Raw genomic sequence first — 24824 nt, forward strand, 5'->3', positions numbered from 1 at the left:
TAACCCTTCTTGAAGTTATCAATGAAAACGTCTGAAGTTCAAATATATTTTCGTTTTCAGAGTGAGCTCTCTATTGTCTTCAAATAAAGCTTCTGCCTCCCTTCAAGTCTATCTTGGAAAAGCAGCACATCATGCTACCTCCAGGCCTTGACGCCTTTCGGCCCAAATAACAGTGCGTTTGTGGATAAATCCACGCACACCCACGGCCCCGAAGCACAAGTGTTCCCTTCACTCCCGGGATGTAAAACGAGAGACTGGGGTCGAAAAGGCTTCCCCGTTTTGCACGGGGGCCGTGACCCGAGAGGGCACCGTGCTCTAACAAGAACGCTCAATCTGACGCAAACGCTCCTTTGTTCATCTGGAGCAAGCGGAGGAAAACTCGACAGCTTGCTTTTCGATCTCTCTTCACCTAAAACACAACCCTGCAGAGCAGCTCAAGCGCAAGGGCGAGGCCCAGGAGAAGCGCCTCAGGGGACCAGAGGGGAAGGAACACAACCCCCTCCGGCAGGCCGCTCGCCACCCAAGCCGCAGTTGGGAGACCCACCGACGCCGGCGCACCCGTCTGCGCTCGGAAACCTCGCCCCTCTCCCGGACCCAGAGCGTGGAACCCCCAACACTGCACGCGGGACACCAGCGAACCCCGGCGGCGTCGCGTTCGAACCGCCGCGGGAGCCGTTGGCGACGCCCCGCCCCCGCCGCAGCCCCGCCCCTGCGCGGGCTCCGCCGGGGGCGACGCCGGGGCCCCGAGGCCTGTCGGGGATTGTGGTCTGCGAGCGCGGCCGAGCTCGCTCCCCGAACTACATTTCCCACAGCTACCGCCACGACGCCCATTGGTGTGAGGGAAGCCATGGGAGGCTGCGGTCTTCTGGGTGTCAAGCGGGCCGCGCTCCCGCGGGGCTGGAGGCGCCGAGACCGAGGAGGGTGTGGAAAAGGACTGCTGGCCCCGCCCTCAGCGCCTACGCTCTCCAGGCCGGCGCTTCCTCGTCTGAGGAGCACGCCTCCACCGCGGCCGGCTCCCGGACCTCCTTCAGGCTCCAGCTTTCCCCGCCGCCCACGAGGAGCCCGGGGAGGCGAAGCGGGGCGCAGGCGTCACTAGCCCACCCTTCCCACGCCTCTTCCGGCCCGAGACCGCCCCGGCAGGCATGGGCGACAAGATCCGGCTGCCCTTCCCGGGGGTCCTCTGGGCCGCTCTGCTGCTGCCCGCGGCGGCCGGCTTCACGCCCTCCTTGGACAGCGACTTCACGTTCACCCTTCCCGCCGGCCAGAAGGAGTGTTTCTACCAGCCCATGCCCCTGAAGGCCTCGCTGGAGATCGAGTACCAAGTAGGTGCAGAGGGGAGCCAGCCTCCTTCCGTTAGCCCCGCCGCACGTCGTCGCCTCTCACCGGCGTAGGAAGCCGGGGAGCCGGGGGTGGTGCGGCGAGGGCCGCGGGGGGAGCCGGGCAGCTCCGCGCAGGCGCGGAGGCGAGGTCCCGGCCGGCGCTGGGGACCGGGAAGTTAGGCGGGACCTAGAATGGACTCCCGCCCTCTCCCCTTTCCTCCGGTCGGAAGGAGGCCAGCCCCGGTGATGTCGGCGGTTTTTCTTTTTGTTTTATAATTCACCTGAGGTTTTTCTAGCCAGTACACGCTCCAGTACGGGGGATTTCACAATACAGGTCTAATACACGTTCTTCTTAATCATTGGACGAGATGATGACACTTTTTTAATCACTTCCACCATCCTCACCCAATTCCGGCTTTGTGAATCTACGCTGTCGTTACTTCTTCAAGGATTTTTGAATTGTGACCCTGTGATTTTTCACTAAATCTTATTTGAGGATATTTTGAAAGGAGTTACTGCTGTGTTTAATGGTACATTGCCTTCTCCGTTATATTACCATCATTTAAAAACCAAATAGGATCTAATTGTTTATTAGAACTTTATAACTTTTCGTCAGCATTCTAAGCATTTCTCCCATATTGTTCTCTTTTTAGTGTCTACATAATGTTACAGGGAGTTACCTTAATCTATGTAGTCATTCTGGTAGAGGGTACTTTCTTAGGAGAAATCTTGTTAGCTCCAGTACAGCTGATTTCGATGTTTCTAGGTAGCACTGGAGAAAAAAAAAAAAAAAAAAAAGCAGCAGCCTTGGTGTGGTTCATCTTTCAATTTTTATACAGGCTATCTAATTTTTAATGTTAATTTTCTATGGTTGATATAGAGAATCTTTCAGTAGCAGATATTGTCACATGTAGAGTTTTTAAAAGTTATTTAGAATTTTCATCAGAAGGAACTTTAGAATTAGATTATTTATATATAGATGTATAAGGTAAGCATAGAGAGTAAAGTATCTAAATCACATAGTTAGCAAAACGGGCTGGAACTCAACATTTCTTGATTTCCAGTCCAGTTAAAAAGTTAATTTACTGAACTTTACATGTTACCCTGTGCCAGTAATGAGTGAATGGAGGCACGGACACAGGGGAGGGGACAAAATAAAGATCCCTTTTCAAGGATCTTAATATTTAAGGGTTACTGGTTCATAAACAAGTAGTATCAATAAGGTATGGTATAGCTGCTGTGGGAGGAGGGCTTCTTCTCTGGGGTTTCAGAAGAGGCTTCCTGGAGAAGAATAAATTTGAATTTAGAAAGATGCTTAAGTGAAGCAGGAATGCAAGAAAGAAGGGGCATTTCAAGAAAAGGAACAGAAGGAAGAGACAGTTCTGAAAATGCATAGTGTGAGTGTTTTAGCAGTGGGCAATATGTAGTGGACACTACAAGCGTTGAGTTTTTTGTTGGACCTTTAAGACTGTAAAGTCTAGGGTGGGAGTAGAAGAAAAAGGTTGAAGAGGTTAGAAGGCTAGATCATGGATCATAAATCTTAAGCTTGTGCACCATACTAAGTAGCTTTGACCTTGTGCTATATAAGGGCCATTGAGGATTAGGGAGCGTGCTAACAGTAAAAAATGTTTTACAGTTGGAGGATAGATTTAAGGAGAGCAGTGTTAGAGGTAAGGAAACCAACTGTGGGGTTAGATAAATAGTCTAGATAAGAAAACAATTTTTGTTATTGTTGTTGTCGTTGTTGTTGCTATTTCTTGGGCCGCTTCCGCGGCATATGGAGGTTCCCAGGCTAGGGGTCGAATCGGAGCTGTAGCCACCGGCCTACGCCAGAGCCACAGCAACACAGGATCCGAGCCACGTCTGCAACCTACACCACAGCTCACGGCAACGCCGGATCGTTAACCCACTGAGCAAGGGCAGGGACCGAACCCGCAACCTCATGGTTCCTAGTCGGATTCGTTAACCACTGCGCCACGACGGGAACTCCAAGAAAACAATTTTAATGTTCAAAATTCATCAGTATTTAATAAAGCATTGGGAAAGAAATCTATTTTAAACTATTGACCTCTTACAATTAAGAGCCCCAACTGTAGAGAAAAAATGCCTGTGTTGAAATCCTTTCACTTAACTGTTAGCTTGAATAAGTTTAACTCCACACTTGTATAGAGATAATGGTTAAGAGTTGATTTGAAACTGTGAGCTAACAAGTGTTCATCCACCATCCCTGACACATAGTAAATATTCAATAAATGTTAGATTTTTTTGCATTTATACTTACAGAGTTACCTAGCTGGTATCATCTAGGTTTATACTTTGCACCTTTAATCACTCTTTGAAAGACTTTTCCACTAAACCATTCTACTTAAATTGTTTAAATTTAATTGTTTTGATTGAGGAGAGAAGTAAAATCATTAAATGTCTGTAGTCCTAGACAGTGTTGGAAGGGTTTGTAGGATAGAGATCATCTTCAGTTCTTTGTTTGCATTTTCTGACTCCATGATTATCCACTAACTACAAGCTACTGGGTTTTGTCTTAGTTTTTAAAATGTCAAGGAGGGAGTTCCCATCAAGGCTCAGTGGTAATGAACCCGACTAGTATCCGTGAGGACTTGGGTTTGCTCCCTGGCCCTGCTCAGTGGATTAAGGATGTGGCATTGCCATGAGCTGCAGGGGGGGTGGCAGATGTCTCGGGTCCCAGTTGTTGTGGCTGTGTCCTAGGCTGGCTGCTGCAGCTCCAATTCAACCCCTAGCCTGGGAATGACCATGTGCTGCAGGTGTGGCCCTGAAATTAAAACAAAGAAAAAAATGTCAGGTAACAGACATTCTACACATTGCCCCTCGCTTACTGTAACATATTGAAAAAATTTAACTGTTTCTCACTTTGCAGGTTTAGAAGGACACTTTTAGGGTAATTGACCAGTCTCGCTTTATATTAAGTTCTTGAAATTTTTAAATGTCAGTACATACATCTTATGAATAAAATAGATCATTCTTGTAAAATTTTGAATCATTATTGAGTGCTTAATTTGTGTAAGCTTTATGCTACGTGCTGTGGATATAATGGTGAGTAAAAGTATAGTCTGTGAACTCATGCAGTCTTAATAAGGGGATAGACATATTAATCAGACTAATATACAAATAAGTGTGAAATTAGAACTCTAATAAGTGCCATGAGGCTAAGTGCCTTAGCTATGAGAGTGTTTAAAAGGAGGACTCGATTTCAGGAATTGAGAGAAGAATCCCCAGAGTGGATTTCAGAGGCAGGAGAACCAGGCTGACTAGGGATAAGAGGGTGAGTGGAACAAGGTGACGGGTAAAGAGAACAGCATGTGGCAGTCTGAGGCTTTGAGGAAGCACCCCAAGAGCACCTCTGAGGAACTGAAAACTTTATTAAATGCAGTTTTTTTTTTTAACTTGAAAACTTTGAAGACATGGCTCCATTGTGGGTTTTTGCATCTAGTGAATATGTAAGAATACTGATGCCCATTCCAGTTCTTGTTATTTTGTAGTTCTCTACTACTTCCCTTTGGAAGTTTCTCAGTTGTTCTTTTCACATCCTTTGGAAAAGTCGGTAGGATTTTTTTTTTTTAATTTCTTTATTTTGTCTTTTTCTAGGGCCACACCCGTGGCATATGGAGGCCCCAGGCTAGGAGTCTAATTGGAGCTATAGCCACTGGCCTTCACCACAGCCACAGCCACGTGGGATCTGAGCCACGTCTGTGACCTACACCACAGCTCGAGGCCAGGGATCGAACCTGCAACTTCATGGTTCCTAGTCAGATTCGTTAACTGCTGAGCCACGACGGGAACTCCTCTGGTAGGATTTTTAGATCTTTTTTCTTTTAGCCTGCTTCACATGTATTAGACTCAGTCTAAAGATTTTTATCTTTTGAAGCAAGACTTTTTAGCCTCTTATTTAGTAATTTCTCTTGTTTTTCTTGGTTCTTTTTGAAGTGCTCATTAGGTAGATATTTGAAATCTTTAGCTCTGTCCTTTATAAAGGTCTTAGCATCCCCCAGACTTTTCGTCAATACTTTTTCACCTTGTGCTGAGAATTCCTTGGCTCCTTCTCATTCTCTGATTTTTAGTTTCCATCCATGTCTATTCTGGTTTTATTGTTATTACTTTTTTTTTTTTTTGTCTTTTCAGGGCCACACCTGGAGGTCCCCAGGCCAGGAGTTGAATTGGAGCTGTAGACGCTGGCTTATACCACAGCCACAGCAACACCACATCCAATCCACATCTGCGACCTATACCACAGTTCACAGCAATGCCAGATCCTTAACCCATTGATCAAGGCCAGGGATCAAACCTACATCCTCATGGATACGAGTCAGGTTTATTTCCGCTGACCCACGATGGGAACTCTGTATTACTTTTCTTAAGGCTTTATTTTGGTAATCACATTTTTGGTTTTTCTAAGAACTTTTTCATATCAGCATCTTCATTTTTTATGGATTTTACATTCTAGAATTCCTATGAGGATATGTATTACATTCATCTGAGGAAACATTTTTAAGTCTGTTTATATTTTTTCAGAATTTGAGCCTCTGAGAAAAACCAGTAATGTGAAAAAGAGGACATTAGTTTCAACAAATATTTGGTGTTTCTCTAGTCTATTTTGAGGTTTTTTTTTTTTTTTTTGGTCTTTTTGCCATATCTTGGGCCGCTTCCTGCGGCATGTGGAGGTTCCCAGGCTAGGGGTCTAATTGGAGCTGTAGCTGCCGGCCTATGCCACAGCCACAGCAACACAGGATCCGAGCCACGTCTGCAACTTACACCACAGCTCAGGGAAACGCCGGATCCTTAACCCACTGAGCAAGGCGAGGGATCGAACCCGCAACCTCATGGTTCCTAGTCGGATTCGTTAACCACTGCGCCACGACGGGAACTCCCCGGGAATTTTGAGATAAATAGATATTGGTAGCCAGATGTATTCTTTGCTCAGTGGAATGTCTTCTAGAAACTCCTTACTCTTCAAATCTATTAACAGTTTTCGTGTATTTCCAGGGTTGTTTTGGATTATTTGTAGTATTATGTCGTCTTCATTTCACTGGGACTTAAAGTAGAAAAAGAATTATGTATTTAGCCAGCCATTTGAAACCAGTTCTGTTGATCAGTAAGTAGAGCACAGGAATAGGGTAATCTTCTGTATCGTTTCATTAGTGCCACCAAGTAAAATAAAATGGAGTTGTGTAAGAAAAAGAGTGGCCACTGGAGGCGAATTACTGACCTCGAGTTCTGACCATCCACTTATTTACTCTCTCCTTAGTCAGCCTTCTCTGTGCCTCAGTTTTTTGTGGGGTTTTCTGGTTGTGTTTTCTTTGGTGGGGGTGTTTGTTTTGGTTTTGTTGCTAAAATGAGAACAATAATAGGACCTACCTTTTAGAGTTGTTGTGAGGAATAAATTAATCCACATAAAGCACTTAAAACAACGTATGGCATAAACTAATCGTTAGCTGCCATCATCATCATTAGGACATTTTGAGATTGTAAAGGAACAGATTGTATTCTTTGGCCAACAAGTAAGTAGTCTACTTGAAATATATAGTTCACAGGGGGAAAGAGTAGATGATGAGTTAAAGAAGTCAGCTGAAATCAGATCCTAGAGGCCTTGAGTTCCAGGCTTGGAAGTAACTATTGTTTTATTGAGGAGGAAGCAAACTCAGAAAAATTACAAAGCATGCCCTAATTTCCCAAGAAAAAGGATCTACTGATTGAACTCCCTTTTGTATTTCTTTCTACTCTACAGGGCTTCTCGATGAAGGAAGATTTTAGGAAGATTATTTCAGTAATACTCATAAGGCCTAAATTTAAGTGATGGCAGCAGGAACTGGCCAAATGGTCTTGCTGCTCCTTTCTAACCCTAACATGAGTATCTTAAGACTTTACCTCCCCTCCTTCCAGGTTTAGAGATGAAATCTTTTCATCATATTAGCTACTTAATGTAACTTTTTATTTTCAGAATTTGTAAATTGTGTTCTCTTCTGTGCCTTTCTACAGGTTTTAGATGGAGCAGGATTAGATATTGATTTCCACCTTGCCTCTCCAGAAGGAAGAACGTTAGTTTTTGAGCAAAGGAAATCAGATGGAGTTCACACGTGAGTAGTCTCCGTCTAAATGATGCGATACCAGCGGGCGATCTCCAGAGCAGGGAAATTGAGCACATTTGATACTAAATATTAATATTAAATGCTTCTATATGAACATCTTAAATGGTTCTTAATGGTCTTTTTTTTTTCCCTTTTTTGGCCGCTCTGTAGCATATGGAGTCCCTAGACCAGGAATCAGATCCCAGCAGCAGTTGAGACCTACACTACAGCTGCTGCAGCGCTGGGTCCTTTAACCCACTGTGCAGGGCCAGAAACTGAGCCTGTGACCTGGCACTGTAGAGATGCCGCCAATCCCACTGCATCACAGCGGGAACTCCAGATAGTGGTCCCTCTTAAATTAAAACATCTTCCATTAACCTTTACCTTTTTATTTAGGCATTTTCTTTTGATAGTCACTAAATTTTTTTTTTTTGCTTTGGTTAGTGTATGAGTATCTCCTAAGATACTACATTCAATCTATTGTGGCATTTTAAACCTACCTTTCTGAGTAGCGTAGGTTTTTTCCATTTTAACTATAAATTAGTGTTCCAGGTATGTATCTTAAAAGTTTCTTGAGCTGCTGGCTATATCATTTTTGCCCACTGTTTTCTTTCATGAAACAACAGTACAACACATCTTTGTGTATAAATTTTTATTTTACTTAACCTCATTCTTTTATATAAGTCCTGCAAGTAAAAGATCTGACTATAGGAAACTATATAGAAAGGAAACACTTTCTATAACTTTTTGAGTTTAGAGTTTGATGAAAGGCCATATATTGTCCTTTTATATCTCAGTTCTCTTTATTCATATCTCACTACTATTTCCCTATTCCATTCTATGATTTTATTATAATGCTTTCTTTCCTCAGTATTGCTATTGTATTTAAACTATGAGCTTATAGGAATAAGAAGGACAAATATGAAGTGTTAATATTTGCCATAAACTAGACTTTGCATTTTATATACTTCTAAATTAATCATTCCAACCCACTGTGAGAAAGATTCTTTGATTTCCCAATTCCCATTTTACAGACAAGGAGGCTCAGAGAAGTTAAATAAGTCTGCAGGGATACATATTTATTAAGAGGAGGAGGCAAGAAGAACCAAAATTCTTGCTTTCTACCCTATGATGCTTAGAACATCCCTGACACATAGTCCTATGTAAGTACTAGCTATTATGATAATCATTGGCCTTCGTTAAAGCACCTGGCATGTCATTGATACGTAGGAAATACTGACTACATGAATAAGTGAATGAGGGGGGCAAAATATCTCAACCATAAATTTTTAAGATATTCATTTCAAAGTAGTTTTGAAAATGGTGTTTTACCTATGTGGGGCTCAAAAAAGTTGCATAAACTGATAAAATCAGAGGTGGTAATTTTAAGAGTTCCTGTTGTGGCACAGTGGACACGAATCCAACTAGGAAACATGAGGTTGTGGGTTTGATCCCTGGCCTTGCTCAGTGGGTTAAGGATCCGACATTGCCATGAGCTGTGGTGTAGGTCGCAGATGTGGCTCAGATCCTGCGTTGCTGTGGCATAGACTGGCAGCTGTAGCTCTGATTCAACCCCTAGCCTGGGAACTTCCATACGCTGCAGGTGCAGCCCTAAAAAGCAAAAAAAAAGAAGTGGTAATTTTAAAAGTCAGTTGAGACTGATATACTTGGAATTAACTTTGCTTTCTTTTTGATGGACTTTCTGAACAAGAACTAAAAACATAGTTCATCTTTACATTTCAAAATATTAGAAAATATATAGGATTTGGGAGTTCCTGCTGTGGCACAGTGCTTTAAGAATCCACCTGCAGTGGCTTGAGTCTCTATGAAGGCATGGATTAACCCAGCGCACTGGGTTAAAGGATCTGGCATTGCCACAGCTGCAGTGTAGGTTGCAGCTGGGGCCCAGTTCAATCCCTGGCCTGGGAACTTTCATATGCCGCAAGTGTGGCCATTAAAAAAAGAAAGAAAGAAGGAGGGAAAAGAAAAGCAGATGTATAGAATTTCTCTCAATATTCTGCTTTCATTTAGAGAAAAATTAAAATTAAGCTGGGGAGAAGATACCTTACTGCTTTCTTTTCTCTCTCATTAAGCCATTGGGATGAATGAGTGAGTTCATAAGAGTTCACATTTGTTGAGTTCTTTTTGATGTGTCAGGTCACTGTTCTAAGCATGTTAAATGTATCAGTTTGTTTTTCTTCCCCACAGTCCTATGAGGTCCATAATATTATTATCATTTACCAGTGAAGAAATTGAGGAATAGAGCAGTTAAGTAAGTTATACAGCTAATAAACAGCAAAGCCAGGATTTAAAACCAGTCAGTCCAGGAGTTCCCACTGTGGCATAGTGGGTTGAGAATCCAACTACAACAGTTCTGGTTGCTGCAGAGGCACAGGTTCAATCCCCAGCCCAGTGCAGTGGGTTAAAGGATCTTGTATAGGTTGCAGCTATGGCTCAGATTCAATCCCTGACCCAAGAACTTCAATATGCCATAGTACAGCCACAAAAATAAATAAATCAGTTAATTAAATAGAATAACACCAGTCAGTTCAACTCACTCTTCTTTTTTTTTTTCTTTTTTCTTTTTTTTTGGCTGCACCTACAGCATGTGGAAGTTCCCAGGCCAGGGATGGAATCTGAGCTGGAGCTGCAACCTACACCACAGCTGCAGAAGCACTGGATCCTTAACCCAGTATGCTGGGGTTAAGGTCAAACCAGCTTCTCCACAGAAATAGCTGGATCATTAACTCACTGTGTCACAGCAGGAACTCCCAAACTCACTCTTTTTATTTTTCTTTACTTTGTACTTATTTTTTACTTGTCTTTTTGTGGCTACAGCTGCAGCTGTGGTTTGACTACTAGGAACTTCCATATGCCTCAGGTGCAGCCCTAAAAGGCAAAAAAATTTTTAAAAAAATCTTTGAAACAAATGCTATCCTTCCAGAAATCAGGGTTAGTAAAAATGTTTCCAGACAGAACCTTAAACAGCTTAAGTAATACCTATTTGTCCAGCTCTGCCTGGAATAAGGAGGATTCAAACCATTTTTCTAGGCTACTGAATTAATATCATCCTAACTCACACCAGAACTTACACATTTTGGCTGTGGGTTTAATTGAAGCTGCAGCTGCAGGCTTATGCCACAGCTCGTGGCAATGCCAAATCCATAACCTACTGAATGAAACCAGAGATTGAATCTGTATCCTCAGAGAGACGTCAGGTTTTTAGCCCACTGAGCCACAATGGGAACTCCCTTATGAGCTTTTATTTGTATAATATTTTGTATCATTTGTAGTAATATTCCTTTCTACTAAAGATAGTCAACAGATTTAGAAAGAGGTTAAAATAGGAATGACTATAAAGTAGTAGACATCTTTTTATATATATACATGTTAAAGTTCATACATCTGAGTCAATGCTTTTTAAACTTTTTTCATTTTTACTCCTGTTCCCATGTAACCTTTCAGGCATTTTATTTACTCACACCTCCCTCCCATGAAATTTTAATACCAAAGATATACTACATGCCATGCCCTTTTTTATTTTACTGTCTATATATATGCTTTATATGTAAAAACAATAGCTACAAAGCTTATGCTTTTTATCCAATACAAGGTTAAGAATGACTAAATAAAGTCAAGTTAAATGAAGACTAAACAAAATTAAGTTAGATTAAAAAGCTATTAATATTAAATTAACTTTATATTTTTAACAATTTTTAATAATTTATTTGCCTATGTATTGTGCTAATCACATATGCAAATTAGCAATTTATACAACTATGTAAGAATATCAGTGTAATTAAAAATTTTTAAATCATTCCAAACATTTTTTTAAGAAAAGTAGAATGACTGAAAAAATTATATCAACTTCAAAAAAAGTACTTTTACTGACCTTAACTTTTAACTTTTGCTTGATGTGGGAAAATTATTTCAGCTACTTGATAGTACTTTACATATTTTTGACTTTTCCCCCCAGCATTTGGCATAAGTAATGAATTAAAATATAAACTAATTTTATTCAAATTTCCCCTCAAAATACAAAGATTAAAAGATGTATGAAATGTATGAAAGCAGTGTGTAAATTATGAAGGGATATACAAGTATTGGTTATTTTTATTTGTTTATATTTTTATTTATAGTATGTATGTTAAAATCTAATCACATTGTTGAGTAGTTATCTGTTATGCATAAACAAAAACAGTAAGTCACAAATAAAGGGAAGAAAAAAACAAGTTTTGGCTTAAAAGATGAGGATCACGGAATGCTATAGAAAATAATACAAGCTGCTTCAAAAACTGAAGATCAAACATACGTATCCGCAAGGGAGCCAGTGGCATCAATAGGCATGTGAAGGGCACCTCTTGCCATGAATTCTAGGTCAAGCAGTCACTCAATAGTCTTCCAGTCACAGCTATCTATTTGCTAGCATTTTGTAGCACTGCTCCTGCACACATTTTGTGTACCTTCTGAGAGCCAGTTGTGATATGCCCAAGAAAACCCAATGAGAAAAAATTAAATACTAAAGAATAAGATTTTGTCAGGTAGGATCTGGCTTTGGTGGGCCACAGAATTATTTTGTCTAAATTTTTTCACCCAGCTTGAACCAGTTTTCACCACTAGGGGGCAGTATCCCTTCATTGAGAGTGCATAGTCTACATGAATGCTGACCTCCTGAACAGTGGCGTTTGGTACTGTGTCAGTGATAGCATTCATCAGAATATAATGGAAAAGTTTCCTCGGGAAATCGCCCACATGTGTTATATTATGAAGCAGTCAAGACATTTTATTTTATTTTGTTCCTTTTAATATTGTCCCCCCCCTCATTCATACCAGTGTTTGCTTCAGGCTCCTTGCAAAGGTTAAATGCCTCCTCAAAAGACAAAGGTTTGTCATGATTGAGGAGATTGCAAAGAATACAGACAGGCTCTAGCAGTATTGTAGAAAGATCAGTCAACCTGTGAGTGTAACATAACAGGCTATGTGATTGTGGGCAAGTAACTTAATCTATGTGAACCTTACTGTACTTGCCGTGACAAGGTCGATTATGAGGCCTGCTTCCAAATATAATAGCCAGGATTAAAAGAGATAAAATGTAAGAAAGCAGTGTGTAAATTATGAAGGGGTATTCAAGCATTGGCTGTTTTTATTTATAGCATGTGTGCTAACCTCGGATCACATTGCTGAGAAGTTCTCTTACAGTTAAAAGAGTTAAGTCAGAAATCAGGGGAAAAAAGATGGAGATTGGCTTAAAAGGTGAGAATCACATGTTCAGAAGATTGTAGAAAATAATATAAGCTGCCTCAAAGTTGAAGTGATCCAGCATACTGGAGCTAAGAAACTTCAGAGTCATTTAGATTAACCTTTGTGAATAGTCACAACAATAACTAGAACACAGTCTGAACTTTATTTTTCTTGACCAGCAGTAGTAAATGTCATTAGCCTGAGCAGTGTTTTGTTTGTTAATGTTTCCCTCCACAAAGAAATTATTAGAAAACTATTTTGGGACTTCCCAGCGTGGCACAACAGGATCAGTGGTATCTCTGCAGTGCCAGGACACAGGCTCAATCCCCACCCCAGCACAGTGGGTTAAAGGATCTGGCAGTACCACAGCTGCAGCTCAGATCCGATGCCTGTTCCAGGAACTCCATGTGCCATGGGGCAGCAAAAAAACGAAACAAAACAAAACAACCTATTTTGGAGTTCCCATTGTGACTTAGCAGGTTAAGGACCTGATGTTATCTTTCTGAGGATACAGTTTTGATCCATGGCCCGGCTCAGTGGGTTAAGGAATCTGGTGTTGCTGTGGCTGTGGTACAGGTTACAGCTACAGCTCCAATTTGACCCCTGGCCCAGGAACTTCCATTTGCTGCGGGTATGGCAATAAAAAGAAAAAAGGAAGAAAACTATTCGGTTAAAATAACTCTGCACAAGCCAGTTATCTTGAATGTGAAGGTTATAAGACCAAGATCAGAAGTTTAGTTGTGAGTGGCATTTTTTTCAGTAAAGGTTATGCCACTGCATTAAGCTCTGGTTCTTACCCACTGAAAACTCACTTTACAGATTAATCTCAACTAAAGGGGAAGTCTGTAGTAATATTCCCCTATCAATTGAACTCATTATAAGTTACTTTTTTTTTTTTTTTGATTTTTAGGGCCACATCCACGGCATGTGAAAATGCCTGGGTTAGGGGTCAAATCTGAGCTGCAGCTGCCAGCCACAGCAACGCCGGATCTGAGCCGCATCTGCAACCTACACCACAGTTCATGGCAATGCCAGATCCTTATCCCACTGAGTAAGGCCAGGGATCGAACCTGCATCCTCTAGTTGGGTTCGTAACCAGTGAGCCACAATAGTAATTCCATAAATTACTTTTAATAATGTATAAATACTAAAGTTCGTTCTGAGGTATCACATATCTAGGTTTTTAATCCTATTATCTTATAAAACTTAGGTCAAACTTATTTGCCACAATTTACTGAGTGAATGCTAAGCATATCTAAGTTGCAAGTACTTGAATATATATTTCCAGGTTGCTGCCTTCCCAAGAAATTATAAATTGTCTACTAACAGTCTTATCAGTAAGCTGTCCAAGGATTTCCCTTGTGGTGCAGTGAGCTAAGGATCCAGCTTTGTCACTGCAGCGGCCTGGGTCTGGTTGCTGCTATGGCACAGGTTTGATCCCCGGCTGGAGAACTTCTGCATGTAGTGGGCGTGGCCAAGCAAATTTTTTTTAATCTACAAAACTGTCCATTTTTTATAAACCATATTATTTCTTCTCGTTCTTTTTTTTTTTTTAATGAGACTGACACACTACCTACTGTGCTAATGAGGCACCTCTTTTTTTTTTTTTTAACATGGCTGCACTCACAGCATATGGAAGTTCCCTGGCCAAGGATTGAATCCAAGTGCACCTGCAACCTACACCAGATCCTTTAACCCAGTGGGCCAGGGATCAAACCTGAACCTCCACAGCAACCCAGGCCACTGCAGTAGATTCTTAACCCCCTGTGCCATAAGGGAAACTCCCTTTTTTGGGGGACGGGGGGTATCTTTTTAGGGCTGCACCCACGGCACATGGAAGTTCCCAGGCTAGGGATCGAATCGGAGCTGTAGCCACTAGCCTGCACCACAGCCACAGCAACACCAGATCCAAGCTAAGTCTGCAACCTATTACCACCAACTCATGGCAATGCTGGATATTAACCCACTGAGCAAGGCCTGGGATCGAACCTGCGTCCTCATAGATGCGAGTCAGATTCTTTTCTGCTGAGCTATGATGGAACTCCTATAGTAGTTTTTCCTTTGATCCCAGATGGAAGTACAGATGACTGAAGACATGTCCTTTTTATAATACAGGATAGAGACTGAGGTTGGTGACTACATGTTCTGCTTTGATAATACATTCAGCACCATTTCTGAGAAGGTGATTTTCTTTGAATTAATCCTGGATAATATGGGAGAACAGGCAGAAGAACAAGAGGACTGGAAGAAATACATTACTGGCACAGATATGTTGGATATGAAACTGGAAGACATCCTGGTCAGTATGGTCTTTTAATAAAATAATAAAAATTACTGACATCCAGAGACTTTATATGTGATAGGCACTTAGCTATGCATTTTATCTGCATTATTGCATTTAATCCTTACCTAACTCTCTGAGGATTATCATCTCCATCTTTCCAGTGAGGAAAATTATGGCTATGGGATATTTGGTAATATTTCTGTCACATAACCAGAGAGGGAGAACTAGTACTTGAACACAGACTCTTATGTTCAAAACTCCCTTGGAACATTCATGAAGAGAAGACTTGTAGCACACTTGCACAAAGGATAAAACTAAGTAATTTGGGAGTTCCTGTCGTGGCGCAGTGGTTAATGAATCTGACTAGGAACCATGAGGTTGCGGGTTCGGTCCCTGCCCTTGCTCAGTGGGTTAACGATCCGGCGTTGCCGTGAGCTGTGGTGTAGGTTGCAGACGCGGCTCGGATCCCGCGTTGCTGTGGCTCTGGCGTAGGCCGGTGGCTACAGCTCCGATTCAACCCCTAGCCTGGGAACCTCCATATGCCGCGGGAGCGGCCCAAGAAATGGCAACAACAACAACAATAACAACAACAACAACAACAAAATAAGTAATTTGTAAACACTTAGGATGTACAGGCGTTTTCTTTCCCCCATAGCATACTTTTATGAGATGAAATATGAAATTATTTGATTGACTACTTTTGGGAACACTGTTAGCATTACTCAGATCAGACCTCTGAGGAGTTACCAGAAACCAGACTACACTCAGGAGTAAAAACATTTATCAGATTATGGCTTCCTTGTTTGAATTGCTTTATGCTTTATCATAAACATGCGTAACAAAATGTGCATTATAAGAACCTATTTTTTAATAATAGTACTGCCAGTGATGGGGAGAAAGATCATTATGCTTTGGCCCTCGCTAGATGTAATCAAATGATAGAATTTACTCAGTGGCACTTGTAAATAACATATATATCTGTATTACCAGAACTTGCTGCATAAAAAATGAGCTTATTCCAAATTTGAAACTATACAACTAATACTTTTATACCGGAACTTTTGTTTGTTTTTGCCATTTCTTGGGCCGCTCCCACACCATGTGGAGGTTCTCAGGCTAGGGGTCGAATCGGAGCTGTAGTCGCCGGCCTACACCACAGCCACAGCAGCGTGGGATCCAAGCTGCGTCTGCAACCTACACCACAGTTCACGGCAACGCTGGATCGTTAACCCACTGAGCAAGGCCAGGGACCGAACCCGCAACCTCATGGTTCCTAGTCGGATTCATTAACCACTGAGCCATGACGGGAACTCCCAGAACTTTTTTTTAGTAATGTGTTATTTTGATGACTTTGAAATTTCTCAGGAAAGCAGCTATTAAATTATATAAGAAGAGGAATTCGCGTTTGGTGCATTGGGTTATAGATCCGGTGTTGTCACTGCAGCAGCTTGGGTTGCTGCTGTGGCTTGGGTCAGTCCCTGTCCTGGGACCTTCCTTATGTCATTGGCACAACCAAAAAAAAAAAATTACAAAGGAAGAGACATACCGTAAGTCAGTTTGCTTATGACGTCGCAAAATTAAACGACCGTGTTACGATCATGTGAGCCCTCCGAGCCTCAGTTTCCTACCACCCTTGGAGATAATACCTCTAGAGTTGTGAGGATGAAATGTGATACAGCATATATATATATATATATATATATATATATAACATTTATTGTGTGCAAAACACTTTAAGCAGTGTTTTGCACACAATAAATGCTAGTTTTCTTACCTTTTGGAGAGGTGTTACTATGAATACAAACTGAAAGGATTCAGTTTGGCAAGAATTTTTACTATGACAGTTTTTTTACCTCATCATGATTTCATATGTACACTAAACTTAGTTGAACTTTAGAACTAGAAGACTTAGTTATCAGCACAGCTTCAACTTCCCTTTTTTTTTTTTTTCTTTTTTTAAGAACCACACCCAAGGCATATGGAGGTTCCCAGGCTAGGGGTCCAATCGGAGCTGTAGCTGCCAGCCTACACCACAGCCACACAGGATCCAAGCCACATCTGTGACCTACATGACAGCAACACCAGATCTTTAACCCACTGAGCAAGGCCAGGGTTCAAACCTGCATCCTCATGGATACTAGTTGAGTTTGTTATCCACTGAGCCGTGACGGGGAACTCCTGCCCCTTTTCCCTTTCGTTCCATTTTATAGGTTTGGATGTGATGCATCAATAGTTCCACTACTACTCTAGTCTTCTTCCCATTCATTTTTTAAAATCTCACTCATATTAATATATTCTTCCGTTTTAAATTTATATTGCCCAACAAGAGCAAAATAAAAGTAGTTGTAAATTTTATTAGTATTTCACTACATTCTCAAGAGACTGACTTCATTCACAATTAAATAACCAGAAAGTTCAGATTTAAATATGGCTTAAACCACTTAAGTCTTTCTGAAAGAAAAATAGAATGTTTTTGAAGAGTGTTTCCATTTACCACCCCTCCAAAAAATTTTATCACAGCAGCAAACTTGAATAAACTTCATGCTTGACTGTCATCGTCATGATATTGAAAAGAGCTATGCATCATCTTTCTATTTGCAGATCTGAATCCCATATTTTTCTGGAAAATATTTGCATTACTAGGTTACCACTGCTTTACAGATAAGCTCACATGATATTATTACACTTTGTTATTTTGTAAGTTTAGCAGAGCAATCTGAAATTTTGTGTATATTTTTTACACTTAAATGAGGATTTTAAGCAAAGCGACTATTGAGGAAAATGTTTCTAGTATTTTTTTTCTGGTATTTTCTTATTTTTGCCATCATAACTTTGATGTAACCTTTCAAATCTCAGCTTCACCTGAGACCTTTTACAGTTTTCAAATAACTTCTCACCAAGATCATATTATCAAAATAGTTTTTTTCAGAAGATGTACAACTTAAAATGCATCTTGCTAAGCTTGTTTTTTATTAATGTGATCTGAAACATAGAAACATATTTTTTATGGTTTTGAGGGCTAAGAAGATCATGACTATATTACTGGCACTGTGCCACTCAGATGTATTTTCATATTACTTATTTTCATTTCACAGTAGCTTTGCTCCTTTTTTAACTAATTTAAATGCATCATGAAAACTTAGAAACCTTATGTAAATGGTCTTTAGGTAATCAAGCTGTCCATTAATTAAAGTTGTGTTTGGATGTTAAATTAATATCAGTACTGTGAAGCACGTTTTTAAATTAATTTTTATAATAAAATTATTTTATTTATCTCCAGGAATCCATCAACAGTATCAAGTCCAGACTAAGCAAAAGTGGTCATATTCAAACTTTGCTTAGAGCATTTGAAGCTCGTGACCGAAACATACAAGAAAGCAACTTTGATAGAGTTAATTTCTGGTCTATGGTTAATTTAGTGGTAATGGTGGTGGTGTCAGCCATTCAAGTTTATATGCTGAAGAGTCTTTTTGAAGATAAGAGGAAAAGTAGAACTTAAAACTCCAAACTCGAGTACTTCACATTGAAAAAAATGGACAGAAACATGCAATAAACTGTTATAGTCAAGACCATTAATAGTCTTTTCCAGCATTTTCAGGTATTACCATTAAGTGTGAAATAAGTATAATTTTAATGTGAAAGGAAAGTCTTTACTTTCATCTGTGCAAGTAATCTTACTGTTCAGTTGTACTTAAATGTGTAACATTTTGCAGGTACAAATGAATGAAGCCATATTAATTAATGGCAGTTTCCTAAGTCTGAAAAAATTTTCAAATGTCATAGGTAATTTAAATAAAGGAACTTTGGGAGTTCCCTTATGGCATAGCAGGTTAAGGATCTGGTGCTGTCACTGCAGCAGCTTGGGTCACTGCTACGGCATGGGTTCCCTCCTGGCCCAAGAACTTCCACATGCCACGGGTTCAACCAAATAAACAAAGTTTGGGTCTAAATGGAACACTGAACAGTATTTTTAAAAGATTCTGTTACTGAGAAGTTTCTTGAAGTTTCTTTGTAAATGTGGCAGTTACGAATTGTAGAAGTTTTCAATATATTGTTACAAATCATCTGAGAATGACCCAATCATGGATATCTTTAGAAAACATTCAGCTTTTCTCTTTTGCATATGTATTTCCTATAATGTAAATAGAAGCATAGACATCAAAAATAGATTTTTATAGCCAAATATCTTTCATTTTAAAATACTAGCAAAAAGGACTAGTTTTATATACTTAGCCTGTATTCCCCAAAGCTGACATTTTTAATAATTGTTGAAAATGCTAAGTCATACTAAAATTAGGACTGATTTTCTCTTTGAAGAATAAAGATTGCTCTGTCTCCATAGGGATACATTTTGTCTAATCCTTAAACTAAGATACAGGATTTTAAAGTTAAATATGAGGGGGAGTTACCTTGTTGGCCCAGTGGGTTAAGTATCAGAGTATCTGGCATTGTCACTGCAGCGGCCTGGACTGCTGCTCTGGTGCAGGTTCAGTTGCTGACCTGAGAACTCCTACATGCCACAGGTGCAGCCAGAAAAAAAAAATTAAATGTGAGGGAAAATTATTTTTATAATCTCAGCAGCATTATGTTGGTTTTAATGTGTTTACTGACTTGTATCATACATTATCAGCAGCAGTTGTGAAGGAAATACTGCTAAAAGGATCTGGGCCTAATGTAAATAACTATCTCTTTTTTTGAATTCTCAAAATCAAAAAAAAGAATAAAATCAATATTAAAAATTAGGGAAGCTTGATAATATCTGATCAAAATAAAGTTTACTTAAACTCTAGGTATCTGGTAGGCTAATCATAGTGATTCAGTCCTCATATAAATCATGAGATTAATTTCCAGTTAACTGGAAAAAACTATGGGTTTTTTACAATTGCTTTATTCTGTTTTGAATTATCTTTTATAAGTATTCAGGTAAATTTTACAAAATATAAGCCCTACTGTCAATATATATATATATACACACACACACACACACAGTGTTTATTACAATTTTCACAAAATGACCTGATTATTTATTGACATTCAAGTAAGGATTAGAAACCCACAGCATTCCAAGTCTAAACACTCAGTAGGTGACTAACTCTTTAGTTATCTGCCATCCTACCTTACTCAAGTACTAGTAATTCACCTACATTATGAATTAAATAGAATTTTTAGAGTATACCCACTTGTAATACTGTTTATGACAAATATGAGTTAGAAACAATCAACTTATAAACTTGAGTATAGAACAAGCTCTGTAGGTTAGTATTATTGGAACTTTTTTTTTTGGCCACAGCATACAGCTGCTTGATGTGGGAATCTCAGTTCCCAGACCAGCGATTGAACCTGGGTAGGTCAATACTGCTGGAATTCTTATTAAACAATAATGATATCCAGAGACAATGGTTTCATTTAATTTACACTCAGGAGTGGCACAAAAAAATATATTTCCCAGAGTTCCAGTTGTGGCTTAGTGGGTAGACCCAGTATTGTCTCTGTGAGGATACAGGTTTGATCCCTGGCCTTACTTAGTGGGTTAAGGATCAGTGTTGCTACAAGCCTGTGGCATAGGTTGCAGATGCGAGTCAGGTCCAGTGTTGCCACCTTGTGGTGTAGGCTGTGGCTGCAGCTGTGATTTGAACCCAAGCCTGGGAACTTCAGTGTGGATGTAAGAAGGGGGGGAAAAAAAAAAAAAGAAGAAGCTTAGATTTCTCTACTCTGAAGCTTTTTAAAAATGAGATAAATGCTATATCCTTAGATGATCAATTAATTAGCCAATGCTTTAAGTTTCCAGGATAACACCTATAACACATGCAAAACAAAAGCCAGTAAGATCAGTCTCTGATTAAGATTATAATTTTTAAATTATTGCCTATGATTTAAGATTTTAAGATTATATGCCTTTTCTCTTCTGATAAATTCATAATGAGAAATAAACTTGGGAGTTCCCGTCGTGGCACAGTGGTTAACGAATCCGACTAGGAACCATGAGGTTGCGGGTTCGGTCCCTGCCCTTGCTCAGTGGGTTAATGATCCAGCGTTGCCGTGAGCTGTGGTGTAGGTTGCAGATGCGGCTCGGATCCCGCATTGCTGTGGCTCTGGCGTAGGCCGGTGGCTACAGCTCCAGTTCAACCCCTAGCCTGGGAACCTCCATATGCTGCGGGAGCGGCCCAAGAAATAGCAACAACAACAACAAAAAGAAAAAAAAAAGAAACTTAGAACTATAGCTAATAAAACAGTACAGATATTAACTACTGCATCTTTTCCATAAAACTGTGATTAAGAATTCTACCTCTTATGTATGGCTGGTTACTATGCTGTACTCTGATTCCTTAGTTTTGAATTTGTTACATTGTTTTCTACCTATGATTTGTACCACTGACTTTAAATCTTTGATTCATTAACTTCTTACTATATAATGGCCTTATTTGGAAAGTGAAGAATTTAGGAATATTAAGGACAATTTTATTTTTATAGACAAAGTGAAAAGAGATTATTTAAGAAGCATGTTGCCTGTATTAACCAAAAAAAACCCAAAAAAAACTGTAAGCAAAAAACTAAATTCTTTAATATTGTTTAATTAATATTCTATAATATTGTTTATCTGCCTCATACGGTTTTTTTAATGTCAGTATTCAGTTTTGAAATTATGCTAAAATTAAGCTATTTGTCACTTAACAGCTAATTTTGTCTTTGGTTTTTAATCATAAAAACTTTAAAAATACTAAAATATTTAATGAAGGCCTAGAGTTTTGCTATGATTTGTATTCAGATCATTAATGATTACTATTCTTTCATGTGAATGTCAAGACATAGAGTATAAGTAAGTGGTTGAAATTGCATTGAAATAAATTATAAACTGAAATGTAATTTTAGGTTTATTTATCATTCTTAAGCATTGTTATTATGTCCTAAAACTGACAAAAACCGAGTACCTATAATTGTATGCCACCCAAAGAAAATTCTGTACCTGCATTTTCAAAGAAGTTGATTTAGAGTGTAATAGATTTCTGTTGGAGTGTAATAATGCACAATCAGTGTTGCTCAACTTGCTTTACGTTATGAACAGACACGGCGCCATATTAAATGAGCAGTGAGTACTGCACTGAATATATATAATAAAAACTACCATCCAAGAATGTATTTATCTACCAGTCACTGTAAATGCTGTCTAATCCTTAAAGCCTTCATTGATTTCATCCAAGTGTGCTCTCCTTTCCATTTGAAAACCCATACTTCTCTGCACTTTTCACTGTTTATCATTCTGCCCTGCATTAGACTTGTTTACCTAAGTACTTATTTTTCTGGTGTCCCAACATGCATTGTAACTAAAAAATGCTCAAGATACAGAGGCACAGATCAGTTCCCCAAATCTGACATGCTAAATAAGCTCCCAGGGAACTTGCTCCACTCTTCTAACCCACTGCAGAAATGACTGTTCAGCACAGGAATTTGGCTCCAAAATCTTCATTTTTAACACAGTTTGGGATTCTGGTGTCCACATTATCCCGGGACCATGTGCTAACTGGGTGAACTTGGGAAATCAAAATTTCTTCATTTGTAGAAATACTTTAAGTAACATCTTAAAATTTAGTTAAAAGCATATAAGAGAGTTTTGAATGCTTGGTGTATTATTGGTGATTTCCTTCATACCATTTAGACAAGCCATTCTTCCCCTGCAAGCGGGTAGAATTCCTTTGGCACCTTTCTGATTCTGTGCTCCCATCACTTTCATGTGTTTGGGCTTCTGGAAGCTTATGTCATTAGAAATGAGCCACCCCACATTTACAGTATTTAATGTCTATCTGAGAGAAGGACACAGAATAAACAATCTAGATCTAAGATGATATGTCATCTGAGAGCAAGCACATCATGGACTCTAGATCCTTGCATCTAGAAGGAAAGGGAAAGAAAATGCAAAGCAGGAGAAAAAATGAGAGGTCTTCAATGACTGTGAGGCAACACAAAAAAGATCAGTTATCCCATAGTAAAATGAACTCCCTTCTATATAAAGAGACTACTCCCCAATCTTGGAACTTTTCAAGTGGCAATAATGATCCATCCATAAAAGGGGTTATTTCCACATCTGCTATAAGATGGCAGGATGGACTAATAAACCTAAGTTTTCTATTCTTATTTCAATTCTAAAAGCACTAAGTAATACTACTAGTAGGAAAGAGCTGAAAGAAAAGAAAGACATATTTTAGAGTTCTGTTTTCCTGGCCTCCTGCTTGGTATTAAAAAGCAAATTGGAATCGGAATTTAAAACACCAGAATTACCATCATGGCTCAGCAAAGACGAATCTGACCAGCATCCATGAAGACACAGGTTTGATCCCTGGCCTCGCTCAGTGCCGTTGCTGTGAGCTGTGGTGTAGGCTCAGCAGCTACAGCTCCAATTCGACCCCTAGCCTGGGAACCTCAATATGCCACAGGTGCAGTCCTAAAAAAACAAAAATACCATTTATAATCACTCCAAAAAAAGGTGACATACTTAGGTGTAAATTTAACAAAAACACAGGATCAGTATAAAAATTACCATATGAATAGCAAAAGGCCTAAATAAATGGAGAAACACATGTTCAAAGTTTGGAAGGCTCAACATAGCAGAAAGTTCAGTCAGTTCTTCCTAAATCTATAAATTTAACATAATTCTTAGTGAAATCCAGGAAGTTTTGTTTTTGTTTTTGTAGACAAGAACGAGCTTATTCTAAAATGTATATGGAATGGAAAGACAAAAGAATAAGACAAATTTGAAAATAAAGTCTGCCTATCTTAAGGCTTACTTGGTAGCTACAGTAATCAACACAGTGGGTTGGAGGAATAGACAACATAGTTCAATACAACAGAGACTCCAGAATATACCAGAACCGGTCCAACTGATTTTTTTTTTTTTTTTTTGGTCTTTTTGCTATTTCTTGGGCCACTCCCGCGGCATATGGAGGTTCCCAGGCTAGGGGTCTATTCGGAGCTGTAGCCACCGGCCTACGCCAGAGCCACAGCAACTCGGGATCCGAGCCGTGTCTGCAACCTACACCACAGCTCACGGCAACGCCGGATCGTTAACCCACTGAGCAAGGGCAGGGACCAAACCCGCAACCTCATGGTTCCTAGTCGGATTCGTTAACCACTGCACCACGACAGGAACTCCGCAACTGATTTTTAACAAAGGTGCAAAACCAATTCAATAGGGGAAAGACAGCCTTTTAAACAAATAGTGCTAGAGAAGTGAGACAGACAAAGGTAAAAATACAAACTTGAATTGTTAAAACTATAAAGCTTTTCAGGAGTTCCCTCATGGCTCAGTGGGTTAAGGATCTGGCATTGTCACTGCAGTGACTCAGGCCTGGGAACTTTGGCAAGCTAAGGGCACAGACAAAAGAAAACAAGAAAACAAACAAACTATAAAGCTTTTTGAAAAAAATATGAGAACATCTTCAAGACTTAGGGGTAGAAAAGAGTTTCCACACTTGACAGCAAATACATAACCCATAAAAGGAAAAACTGATAAACTGGACCTCATCAGAAGTAAAAACTTTTGCTCTACAAAAAACCTATTATTTCATCCCTCTATTAAGAACATGAAAAAAAAAAAAAAAAGCTATGCAAACCATACACGCCAAAAAGGACCAGAATATACATAGAATTATCAAAACCCAAAAAGGAAAAAAATTCAATTAGAAAATGGGCAAATGATATGAACAGATATTTTACTGAAAAAAAAAAGATAGATAAATACAGATAGACAGACAGCAGATAAGCACATGAAAAAAAGTTCATCATTACCCATTAGGAAATTCAAGTTAAAACCATAATGAGTTATCACTAGACACCTACCAGAAAGTTACACTACCAAATGCTGGAAAGGATGCAAGAGAAATTGGATCACAC

General features: G+C 39.6%; 1 protein-coding gene across 1 annotated transcript; it reads left to right on the forward strand.

The window, feature by feature from the left end:
- Nucleotides 1-1142: 1142 nt before the first annotated feature.
- On the forward strand, nucleotides 1143-19911 carry TMED5 (transmembrane p24 trafficking protein 5). The gene is made up of 4 exons (XM_047785282.1): nucleotides 1143-1322; nucleotides 7326-7423; nucleotides 14771-14954; nucleotides 18220-19911. The coding sequence occupies exons 1-4, from the start codon at nucleotides 1143-1145 to the stop codon at nucleotides 18436-18438; spliced, it is 681 nt and encodes a 226-aa protein (XP_047641238.1). The 3' UTR covers nucleotides 18439-19911.
- The last annotated feature ends 4913 nt before the right edge of the window (nucleotides 19912-24824 follow it).

Source organism: Phacochoerus africanus, chromosome 6, assembly GCF_016906955.1.
Source record: "Phacochoerus africanus isolate WHEZ1 chromosome 6, ROS_Pafr_v1, whole genome shotgun sequence".
Lineage (NCBI taxonomy): Eukaryota > Metazoa > Chordata > Mammalia > Artiodactyla > Suidae > Phacochoerus > Phacochoerus africanus.